We start from the raw sequence: 12209 nt of genomic DNA, 5'->3' as shown, positions 1-12209 counted from the left end.
GGGTGCGTTGCGTTTCGTGTTCGGGTGGCGTGGGTGCGTTTCGTGTTCGGGCGGCGTGGGTGCGTTGCGTTTCGTGTTCGGGTGGCGTGGGTGCGTTGCGTTTCGTGTTCGGGCGGCGTGGGTGCGTTGCGTTTCGTGTTCGGGTGGCGTGGGTGCGTTGCGTTTCGTGTTCGGGTGGCGTGGGTGCGTTGCGTTTCGTGTTCGGGCGGCGTGGGTGCGTTGCGTTTCGTGTTCGGGTGGCGTGGGTGCGTTGCGTTTCGTGTTCGGGCGGCGTGGGTGCGTTGCGTTTCGTGTTCGGGTGGCGTGGGTGGGTGCGTTTCGTGTTCGGGCGGCGTGGGTGCGTTGCGTTTCGTGTTCGGGTGGCGTGGGTGCGTTGCGTTTCGTGTTCGGGCGGCGTGGGTGCGTTGCGTTTCGTGTTCGGGTGGCGTGGGTGCGTTGCGTTTCGTGTTCGGGCGGCGTGGGTGCGTTGCGTTTCGTGTTCGGGTGGCGTGGGTGCGTTGCGTTTCGTGTTCGGGCGGCGTGGGTGCGTTGCGTTTCGTGTTCGGGTGGCGTGGGTGCGTTGCGTTTCGTGTTCGGGTGGCGTGGGTGCGTTGCGTTTCGTGTTCGGGTGGCGTGGGTGCGTTGCGTTTCGTGTTCGGGCGGCGTGGGTGCGTTGCGTTTCGTGTTCGGGTGGCGTGGGTGCGTTGCGTTTCGTGTTCGGGTGGCGTGGGTGCGTTGCGTTTCGTGTTCGGGTGGCGTGGGTGCGTTGCGTTTTGTGTTCGGGTGGCGTGGGTGCGTTGCGTTTTGTGCCGGGCAGCGTGGGTGCGTTGCGTTTCGTGTTCGGGCGGCGTGGGTGCGTTTCGTGTTCGGGTGGCGTGGGTGCGTTTCGTGTTCGGGTGGCGTGGGTGCGTTTCGTGTTCGGGTGGCGTGGGTGCGTTGCGTTTCGTGTTCGGGCGGCGTGGGTGCGTTGCGTTTCGTGTTCGGGTGGCGTGGGTGCGTTGCGTTTCGTGTTCGGGCGGCGTGGGTGCGTTGCGTTTCGTGTTCGGGTGGCGTGGGTGCGTTGCGTTTCGTGTTCGGGTGGCGTGGGTGCGTTGCGTTTCGTGTTCGGGTGGCGTGGGTGCGTTGCGTTTCGTGTTCGGGCGGCGTGGGTGCGTTGCGTTTCGTGTTCGGGTGGCGTGGGTGCGTTGCGTTTCGTGTTCGGGTGGCGTGGGTGCGTTGCGTTTCGTGTTCGGGTGGCGTGGGTGGGTGCGTTTCGTGTTCGGGTGGCGTGGGTGCGTTTCGTGTTCGGGCGGCGTGGGTGCGTTGCGTTTCGTGTTCGGGTGGCGTGGGTGCGTTGCGTTTCGTGTTCGGGTGGCGTGGGTGCGTTGCGTTTTGTGTTCGGGTGGCGTGGGTGCGTTGCGTTTCGTGTTCGGGTGGCGTGGGTGGGTGCGTTTCGTGTTCGGGCGGCGTGGGTGCGTTGCGTTTCGTGTTCGGGTGGCGTGGGTGCGTTGCGTTTCGTGTTCGGGCGGCGTGGGTGCGTTGCGTTTCGTGTTCGGGTGGCGTGGGTGGGTGCGTTTCGTGTTCGGGTGGCGTGGGTGCGTTTCGTGTTCGGGTGGCGTGGGTGCGTTGCGTTTCGTGTTCGGGCGGCGTGGGTGCGTTGCGTTTCGTGTTCGGGTGGCGTGGGTGGGTGCGTTTCGTGTTCGGGCGGCGTGGGTGCGTTGCGTTTCGTGTTCGGGTGGCGTGGGTGCGTTGCGTTTCGTGTTCGGGCGGCGTGGGTGCGTTGCGTTTCGTGTTCGGGTGGCGTGGGTGGGTGCGTTTCGTGTTCGGGTGGCGTGGGTGCGTTTCGTGTTCGGGTGGCGTGGGTGCGTTGCGTTTCGTGTTCGGGCGGCGTGGGTGCGTTGCGTTTCGTGTTCGGGTGGCGTGGGTGCGTTGCGTTTCGTGTTCGGGCGGCGTGGGTGCGTTGCGTTTCGTGTTCGGGTGGCGTGGGTGCGTTGCGTTTCGTGTTCGGGTGGCGTGGGTGCGTTGCGTTTCGTGTTCGGGTGGCGTGGGTGCGTTGCGTTTCGTGTTCGGGCGGCGTGGGTGCGTTGCGTTTCGTGTTCGGGTGGCGTGGGTGCGTTGCGTTTCGTGTTCGGGTGGCGTGGGTGCGTTGCGTTTCGTGTTCGGGTGGCGTGGGTGGGTGCGTTTCGTGTTCGGGTGGCGTGGGTGCGTTTCGTGTTCGGGCGGCGTGGGTGCGTTGCGTTTCGTGTTCGGGTGGCGTGGGTGCGTTGCGTTTCGTGTTCGGGTGGCGTGGGTGCGTTGCGTTTTGTGTTCGGGTGGCGTGGGTGCGTTGCGTTTTGTGCCGGGCAGCGTGGGTGCGTTGCGTTTCGTGTTCGGGCGGCGTGGGTGCGTTTCGTGTTCGGGTGGCGTGGGTGCGTTTCGTGTTCGGGTGGCGTGGGTGCGTTTCGTGTTCGGGTGGCGTGGGTGCGTTGCGTTTCGTGTTCGGGCGGCGTGGGTGCGTTGCGTTTCGTGTTCGGGTGGCGTGGGTGCGTTGCGTTTCGTGTTCGGGCGGCGTGGGTGCGTTGCGTTTCGTGTTCGGGTGGCGTGGGTGCGTTTCGTGTTCGGGCGGCGTGGGTGCGTTGCGTTTCGTGTTCGGGTGGCGTGGGTGCGTTGCGTTTCGTGTTCGGGCGGCGTGGGTGCGTTGCGTTTCGTGTTCGGGTGGCGTGGGTGCGTTGCGTTTCGTGTTCGGGTGGCGTGGGTGCGTTGCGTTTCGTGTTCGGGCGGCGTGGGTGCGTTGCGTTTCGTGTTCGGGTGGCGTGGGTGCGTTGCGTTTCGTGTTCGGGCGGCGTGGGTGCGTTGCGTTTCGTGTTCGGGTGGCGTGGGTGGGTGCGTTTCGTGTTCGGGCGGCGTGGGTGCGTTGCGTTTCGTGTTCGGGTGGCGTGGGTGCGTTGCGTTTCGTGTTCGGGCGGCGTGGGTGCGTTGCGTTTCGTGTTCGGGTGGCGTGGGTGCGTTGCGTTTCGTGTTCGGGCGGCGTGGGTGCGTTGCGTTTCGTGTTCGGGTGGCGTGGGTGCGTTGCGTTTCGTGTTCGGGCGGCGTGGGTGCGTTGCGTTTCGTGTTCGGGTGGCGTGGGTGCGTTGCGTTTCGTGTTCGGGTGGCGTGGGTGCGTTGCGTTTCGTGTTCGGGTGGCGTGGGTGCGTTGCGTTTCGTGTTCGGGCGGCGTGGGTGCGTTGCGTTTCGTGTTCGGGTGGCGTGGGTGCGTTGCGTTTCGTGTTCGGGTGGCGTGGGTGCGTTGCGTTTCGTGTTCGGGTGGCGTGGGTGCGTTGCGTTTTGTGTTCGGGTGGCGTGGGTGCGTTGCGTTTTGTGCCGGGCAGCGTGGGTGCGTTGCGTTTCGTGTTCGGGCGGCGTGGGTGCGTTTCGTGTTCGGGTGGCGTGGGTGCGTTTCGTGTTCGGGTGGCGTGGGTGCGTTTCGTGTTCGGGTGGCGTGGGTGCGTTGCGTTTCGTGTTCGGGCGGCGTGGGTGCGTTGCGTTTCGTGTTCGGGTGGCGTGGGTGCGTTGCGTTTCGTGTTCGGGCGGCGTGGGTGCGTTGCGTTTCGTGTTCGGGTGGCGTGGGTGGGTGCGTTTCGTGTTCGGGTGGCGTGGGTGCGTTTCGTGTTCGGGTGGCGTGGGTGCGTTGCGTTTCGTGTTCGGGCGGCGTGGGTGCGTTGCGTTTCGTGTTCGGGTGGCGTGGGTGCGTTGCGTTTCGTGTTCGGGTGGCGTGGGTGCGTTGCGTTTCGTGTTCGGGTGGCGTGGGTGCGTTGCGTTTCGTGTTCGGGCGGCGTGGGTGCGTTGCGTTTCGTGTTCGGGTGGCGTGGGTGCGTTGCGTTTCGTGTTCGGGTGGCGTGGGTGCGTTGCGTTTCGTGTTCGGGCGGCGTGGGTGCGTTGCGTTTCGTGTTCGGGTGGCGTGGGTGCGTTGCGATTCGTGTTCGGGCAGCGTGGGTGCGTTGCGTTTCGTGTTGGAGGGCGCTGTCTCAGATTGCTGTGCGTGTTTGTTTACGTGCCAGGTGTACGAGAAGCTGGAGGAGATGCGAGACTCGCTGCGGCTCGCTACCGGCCGTGAGTCCGCTCTGCCCGTCTCACTGGAGACGGGGCTGGCGGTGACGGGACTGGCCGAGAGGCTGCAGCGCAGCTCGCTCAACCCCACCGAGAACTCCTACTGCGAGAGCCCACGTCCGGGACCCCACCTCAGCTCGGACCCCCTCTCACCCGCTCCCTCCCTCTGCAGCTCGGACTCCCTCCGGCCCGCCCCGTCCCTCTCCGCTCTCCGGCACTGGGAATGCCGGGCGGGCGGAGATGCCGGCTACTCCGGCACCTATACCCCCTCCCCCTCCTCCTCCTCCTCCTCCTCCTCCTCTCGCTCCATCACCGGCCCGCGGCACCCGGTGGAGTCCGACGAGAGCTCGACCGACCACGGCGGGGGGGCTGTTTGCCGGCGGCAGATCCGGTTGCCGGACGGCGTTGCCGTGCTGGGGGATCACCGCCGATCGTCCGTCTCCCCCTCCTCCCTCTCCGCCGACTCCCAAGGTAAGTGACCTTCCCATAGAGTCATGCAGTGATACAGTCTTCGGCCCAACTTGCCCACACCGGCCAACATGCCCCACCTGCCCACACCGGCCAACATGCCCCACCTGCCCACACCGGCCAACATGCCCCACCTGCCCACACCGGCCAACATGCCCCATCTACACTAGTCCCACCTGCCCACACCGGCCAACATGCCCCATCTACACTAGTCCCACCTGCCCACACCGACCAACATGCCCCATCTACACTAGTCCCACCCGCCCACACCGGCCAACATGCCCCATCTACACTAGTCCCACCTTTGCCCACACCGCCCAACATGTCCCATCTACACTAGTCCCACCTGCCCACACCGGCCAACATGCCCCATCTACACTAGTCCCACCTGCCCACACCGGCCAACGTGCCCCATCTACACTAGTCCCACCTGCCCACACCGGCCAACATGTCACATCTACACTAGTCCCACCTGCCCAGACCGGCCAACATGCCCCATCTACACTAGTCCCACCTGCCCACACCGGCCAACGTGCCCCATCTACACTAGTCCCACCTGCCCACACCGGCCAACGTACCCCATCTACACTAGTCCCACACCGACCAACATGCCCCATCTACAGTAGTCCCTGCCCCCTCTCCCCCACGCACAGGGTGGCCAAAGGATGAGGATGGTGGGCGGGAAGTGCAGTCAGAAGGCAAGGAGCAGCCCCTCTAGATATTGGAACAGGGGCTGCAACCTCACACACTCCATGTACACGTGGAACACAGACTCACATACTCCATGTACACGTGGTACACAGACTCACACACTCCATGTACACGTGGAACACAGACTCACACACTCCATGTAGTAGGCAAAACCGCCATTTTAGTAGGCAAACCCCACCATTTTAGTAGGCAAAACCGCCATTTTTAGTATGCAAAACCCACCATTTTAGTAGGCAAAACCCACCATTTTAGTAGGCAAACCCGCCTTTGGCTATGCCTCTCGCAGTGTAATCAGTGCTTTGGGAGAACAGTATGTGTGATGATACCATTAAAATGTAGAAAATATCTCATCTATCAATTCACAGACAATAGACAATAGGTGCAGGAGGAGGCCATTCGGCCCTTCGAGCCAGCACCGCCATTCAATGTGATCATGGCTGATCATTCTCAATCAGTACCCCGTTCCTGCCTTCTCCCCATACCCCCTGACTCCGCTATCCTTAAGAGCTCTATCCAGCTCTCTCCTGAATGCATTCGGAGAATTGGCCTCCACTGCCTTCTGAGGCAGAGAATTCCACAGATTTACAGCTCTCTGACTGAAAAAGTTTTTCCTCATCTCCGTTCTAAATGGCCGACCCCTTATTCTTAAACTGTGTGGCCCCTGGTTCTGAACTCCCCCAACATTGGGAACATGTTTCCTGCCTCTAACGTGTCCAGCCCCTTAATAATCTTATACGTTTCGATAAGATCCCCTCTCGTCCTTCTAAATTCCAGTGTATACAAGCCTAGTCGCTCCAGTCTTACAACATACGACAGTCCCGCCATTCCGGGAATTAACCTGGTGAACCTACACTCCATGTACACGTGGTACACACACTCACACACTCCATGTACACGTGGAACACAGACTCACACACTCCATGTACACGTGGAACACACACACACACACTCCATGTACACGTGGAACACACACTCTTCCAGCCCGCTGTAGTGGCAGGCGGCCGGCGAGTCTGTGAACCAACCCCTAGAGAAGCAGATTGCAGGGGACTCCCCGGTACAGTCGCCTCCACCCCAGGCCCCCGATGTAGAGGGGAGAATCCCTGCCTAGAGAGACCCCCACCAAGGGGCCCTCTCACGACCGAAAGGCAACACCGACCGCCGCTTGGCGTCCGGACGATGGGCCATGGTGTGGAGGAGGAGCCCGTACAGGGCCCGCCTCCCAACATGGCCGCCTGGTCGTAGCCGTGGAAACGGGCCCTCCCTCCGCTCCCCAAATCCCCCCCCCTCCGACCACTCATTAGCCTCGCCACGCCGGAGACCCGGGTTCAATGCCCTCTTAGAAACATAGAAAATAGGTGCCAGGAGTAGGCCATTCGGCCCTTCGACCCTGTACGCACCGCCATTCAATATGATCATGGCTGATCATCCAACTCAGTATCCCGTACCTGCCTTCTCTCCATACCCCCTGATCCCTTTAGCCACAAGGGCCACATCTAACTCCCCCTTAAATATAGCCAATGAACTGGCCTCAACTACCTTCTGTGGCAGAGAATTCCACAGATTCACCACTCTCTGTGTGAAAAAAAACGTTCTCATCTCGGTCCTAAAAGACTTCCCCCTTATCCTTAAACTGTGTGACCCCTTGTTCTGGACTTCCCCAACATCGGGAACAATCTTCCCGCATCTAGCCTGTCCAACCCCTTAAGAATTTTGTAAGTTTCTATAAGATCCCCCCTCAATCTTCTAAATTCCAGCGAGTACAAGCCGAGTCTATCCAGTCTTTCTTCGTATGAAAGTCCCGCCATCCCAGGAATCAATCTGGTGAACTTTCTCTGTACTCCCTCTATGGCAAGAATATCTTTCCTCAGATTAGGAGACCAAAACTGTACGCAATACTCCAGGTGCGGTCTCACCAATGCCCTGTACAACTGCAGCAGAACCTCCCTGCTCCTATACTCAAATCCCCTCGCTATGACCAAAACTGTACGCAATACTGCCCCTCTTCGTGTGCTGTCTGTCTCCCCCTGCCCCACACCGCGGCTAACTCCGCACCTTCTGTCTGCCAGCGTCGTCTTTGCCCTCCCTGTCCATCGTGGTCAACCATGCCAAGCAGAAGATACTACAGCAGTTGGCGCTGTACAACGCCGGGGAGATCGACAGCAGCGAGCTCCTCTCCTCCACGCCCAGACCAGGTAACATCGCCGCTCCCCACGTCAGGATCGAACCCCGGGTCACCTACACCCGCTGCGTCACACAAACCCGCAAACTCCACGCAGACAGACAGCTCCCGAGGTCAGGATCGAACCCTGGTCTCTGGCCCCGTGAGGTGGCGCAGCGGTAGAGTTGTTGCCTCACAGCGCCAGAGACCCGGGTTCCATCCCGACCGTGGGCGCCGTCTGTACGGAGTTTGTACGTTCTCCCCGTGACCTGCGTGGGTCTTCTCCGAGATCTTCGGTTTCCTCCCGCACTCCAAAGACCCAAGTCAAGTCAAATTTATTTGTCACATACACATACTCGATGTGCAGTGAAATGAAAGTGTTGGGGCTCAAAGACGTGCAGGTTTGTAGGTTAATTGGCTTCGTATCATTGTAAATTGTCCCTAGTGTGTGTAGGATAGTGTTAGTGTGCGGGGATCGCTGGTCGGTGCGGACCCGGTGGGCCGAAGGGCCTGTTTCCACGCTGTATCAAAACTAAACTAAAGGGCTCTCACACAAAATGTCACCCATTCTTTTTCTCCAGAGATGCTGCCTGACCCGCTGAGTTACTCCAGCACTTTGTACCTGTCCACGTTCTCCACAGAGATGCTGCCCGACCCGCTGAGTTACTCCAGCACTTTGTACCTGTCCACGTTCTCCAGAGATGCTGCCTGACCCGCTGAGTTACTCCAGCACTTTGTACCTGTCCACGTTCTCCACAGATGCTGCCTGACCCGCTGAGTTACTCCAGCACTTTGTACCTGTCCACGTTCTCCACAGAGATGCTGCCTGACCCGCTGAGTTACTCCAGCACTTTGTACCTGTCCACGTTCTCCACAGAGATGCTGCCCGACCCGCTGAGTTACTCCAGCACTTTGTACCTGTCCATGTTCTTCACAGAGATGCTGCCCGACCCGCTGAGTTACTCTACCACTTGTGTCTATCAAGAGTTTAGTTTAATTTAGTTTATTGTCACGTGTACAGTGAAAAGCTTTCCACAGATACAGGATAAAGGGAAGAACGTTTAGTGCAAGATAAATCATAATCATAATCATACTTTATTAGCCAAGTATGTTTTGCAACATACGAGGAATTTGTTTTGCCAAACGGTCATGCCAATAGGCAACAGGACACACAGAATACATTTTAACATGAACATCCTACACAGTCAAGTCAATTTTATTTGTACAGCACATTTAAAAACAACCCACGTTGACCAAAGTGCTGTACATCAGTTCAGGTACTGAGGAAAAAAATGAAACATACAGTAGCACACAAACATAACAGCACATACATAAACAGCTCACAGCGCCCCCTCAATGAGCCTCAAACGCTAGGGAGTAGAAATAGGTTTTGAGCCTGGACTTAAAGGAGTGGATGGAGGGGGCAGTTCTGATGGGGAGAGGGATGCTGTTCCACAGTCTAGGAGCTGCAACTGCAAAAGCGCGGTCACCCCTGAGCTTAAGCCTAGACCGCGGGATAGTGAGTAGCCCCAAGTCGGCCGACCTGAGGGACCTGGAGTTAGAGAGGGGGGTTAGAAGATTTTTGATGTAGGGGGGGGGGAATGTCCATTTAGGGCTTTATACGTGAATAGGAGGAGCTTGAAGTTGATTCTGTACCGTACAGGGAGCGGTGGAGAGAGGCCAGAATCGGGGTGATGTGGTCCCTTTTACGGGTACCCGTCAGGAGTCTCGCTGCGGCGTTTTGGACCAGTTGCAGGCGGGACAGGGAAGATTGGCTGATCCCAGTGTATAGGGAGTTGCAGTAGTCTAGGCGGGAGGAAATGAAAGCGAGAATGATTTTTTCAGTGTCGTCGAATTGGAGGAAAGGTTTGATTTTAGCTGTGGTACGAGCTACAGTGACCACTCCACATTCCTCACTGTGATGGAAGGCCAACAAAACGTTCAATCTCTTCCCTTCTTTGTCCTCGGGGGCCTCGAGCCTACGGGACGATCTTGGCTCCCGTAGCCGGCGGTCAGGGCCCTCCGTGTCGGGGCGATCAAGCTCCAGCATCGGGGGGGAATCTCGGCTCCCCCGCGCCGGGCGATCCACCCCGGGTCGAACCTTCTGCGTCTTTGGAGCTTCCCGACATCGGTCTCAACCCGAGACCGCGAGCTCCTCGATGGTGAAGTCGCAGGCCGCGGTTTGGAGCGTCGATCCCAGGCGAGGGATGGCAGGCTCCGACGGTAAGTCCACGTCCCCGCTGTGGGGCTCAAAGGCAGCACGGTGGCGCAGCGGTAGAGTTGCTGCCTTACAGCGAATGCAGCGCCGGAGACCCGGGTTCGATCCTGACTACGGGGCGCCGTCTGTACGGAGTTTGTACGCTCTCCCCGTGACCTGCGTGGGTTTTCTCCGAGATCTTCGGTTTCCTCCCACACTCCAAAGACGTGCGGTTATGTAGGTTAATTGGCTGAGTAAATGTAAAAATTGTCCCTGGTGGGTGTAGGATAGTGTTAGTGTGCGGGGATCGCTGGGCGGTGCGGACTCGGTGGGCTGAAGGGCCTGTATCTCTAAATCTAAAAATCGAAATCTAAAGCCAGTCCCGAGCAAGGCCGCCAGCTCCACGATGTTAGGCCGCAGAGCAAGCGGAGATACGATCCGGAAAACATTCGTAACTCCGGCAAGGGAAGAGATTGGAAACATGTTTCCCCCCCGACCCCCACCCCACCCCCCACATAACATAAACCAGAGAACATTAACACAGTCTTTTAAAACACTAAAAAATAACAAAAAAGACGAAAAAACAGACAGACCGTACAGTGAAGTCTGATTACAGATAGTCTGAGGGGATATAGCGTTTTGGCTGACAGCATAGCAAGGAACAACTTGGTACAACACGAAGGTATTTATTCACAAAATGCTGGAGTAACTCAGCAGGTCAGGCAGCATCTCAGGAGAGAAGGAATGGGTGACGTTTCGGGTCGAGACCCTTCTTCAGACTGATGTCAGGGGGGCGGGACAAAGGAAGGATATAGGTGGAGACAGGAAGATAGAGGGAGATCTGGGAAGGAGGAGGGGAAGAGAGGGACAGAGGAACTATTTAAAGTTGGAGAAGTCGATGTTCATACCACTGGGCTGCAAGCTGCCCAGGCGAAATATGAGGTGCTGTTCCTCCCAATTTGCGGTGGGCCTCACTATGGCACTGGAGGAGGCCCAGGACAGAAAGGTCAGACTGGGAGTGGGAGGGGGAGTTGAAGTGCTCGGCCACCGGGGAGATCAGTTTGGCCAACGCGGGACCGAGCGCAGGTGTTGAGCGAAACGATCGCCGAGCCTGCGCTTGGTCTCGCCGATGTAAATAAGTTGACATCTGGAGCAGCGGATGCAATAGATGAGGTTGGAGGAGGTGCAGGTGAACCTCTGTCTCACCTGGAAAGACTGTTTGGGTCCTTGGATGGAGTTGAGGGGGGAGGTAAAGGGACAGGTGTTGCATCTCGTGCGGTTGCAGGGGAAAGTGCCCGGGGATGGGGTGGTTTGGGTGGAAGGGACGAGTGGACCAGGGAGTTACGGAGGGAACGGTCTCTGCGGAAAGGGGAGGGGATGGGAAGATGTGGCCAGCGGTGGGGTCCCGTTGTAGGTGACGGAAATGTTGGCGGATGATTCGTTGGATCCGCTGGCTGGTGGGGTGGAAGGTGAGAACGAGGGGGATTCTGTCCTTGTTGCGAGTGGGGGGAGGGGGGAGCAAGAGCGGAGCTGCGGGATGTAGAAGAGACCCTAGTGAGAGCCTCATCTATAATGGAAGAGGGGAAGCCTGTAAGGGATACAACATGTAGCGGCCCCTAGTGCGCGTAGGATAGCGTTAGTGTGCGGGGATCGCTGGACGGTGCGGACTGGCAAAAGGGCCTGTTTCAGCGCTGTCTTTCCAAACTGAACTAAAGCCTTCACAAGGGAAGGTCGTGCCCTTGGTGATGGAGCCAATGGAAGGGAGGTTTGGTGTGCGCGCGATGGTCTGGGCTGTGTTCAACGACTGTCTTCCTCTCCTTGCAGAGAGCTGGTCAGGAGCGTGTCGCAGGGCACCTGAAGAGAGCGATGAGTTCGACTGATGGGAGGTCAGAGGCTGTGTCCCACCTGCCGCTCCCCCCACCCCCCCCCCCCCTTCCACGGCAGTCTCCCCTTCCCCAGTCCAGAGGCCGACAAGACTGAGAATCCTCTCCCTCCCCTGACCTACGATGAAAGAATGGATCGACTGGGTGTGTTGTCACTGTGAAGAACGCTAATGGCGTGTTGGCCATCATTGCGAGAGGATTTGAGTACCGGAGCAAGGAGGACCTACTGCAGTTGTACAAGGCCCTGGTGAGACCGCACCTGGAGTACTGTGTGCAGTTTTGGACTCCTCATTTGAGGAAGGACATCCTTGCTATTGAACCTACCTAGTGCAGCGTAGGTTCACCAGGTTAATATCCGGGATGGCGGGACTGACACACGACGAAAGAATGGGTCGACTGGGCTTGTATTCACTGGAATTTAGAAGGATGAGAGGGGATGTTATAGAAACTTGTAAAATTCTTAAGGGATTGGACAGGGTAGATACAGGAAAAATGTTCCCCATGTTGGGGGAGTCCAGACCAGGGGCCACGCACAGTTTAAGAATAAGGGGTCGGCCATTTTGGATTGAGATGAGGAAAAAACTTTTCCACCCAGAGAATTGTGAATCTGTGGGATGCTCTGCCACAGAGGGCAGTGGAGGCCGATTCACTGGATGTTTTCAAGGGAGAGTTAAATTTAGCTCTTGGGACCAAGTGATATGGGGAGAAAGCAGGAACGGGGCACTGATTGTGGATGATCAGCCATGATCATATTGAATGGCGGTGCTGG

The 12209-nt window shown here is 58.4% G+C and overlaps 1 protein-coding gene across 1 annotated transcript in view; it reads left to right on the top strand.

Moving 5' to 3' along the window:
* irak1 (interleukin-1 receptor-associated kinase 1) overlaps positions 1-12203 on the top strand; it is a 63836-nt gene extending 51633 nt beyond the window's left edge. The window contains exons 12-14 of the mRNA XM_078430105.1: positions 3975-4494; positions 7269-7394; positions 11382-12203. Of these exons, the coding sequence (XP_078286231.1) occupies positions 3975-4494; positions 7269-7394; positions 11382-11437 (702 nt within the window). The 3' untranslated portion in view covers positions 11438-12203. The remainder of the gene's footprint in view (positions 1-3974; positions 4495-7268; positions 7395-11381) is intronic.
* The last annotated feature ends 6 nt before the right edge of the window (positions 12204-12209 follow it).

The sequence above is a fragment of the Rhinoraja longicauda genome, chromosome 39 (assembly GCF_053455715.1).
Source record: "Rhinoraja longicauda isolate Sanriku21f chromosome 39, sRhiLon1.1, whole genome shotgun sequence".
Taxonomy (NCBI): domain Eukaryota; kingdom Metazoa; phylum Chordata; class Chondrichthyes; order Rajiformes; family Arhynchobatidae; genus Rhinoraja; species Rhinoraja longicauda.
Note: the sequence above shows the minus strand (reverse complement) of the source record. Positions and strands in the feature narration are given on the sequence as shown.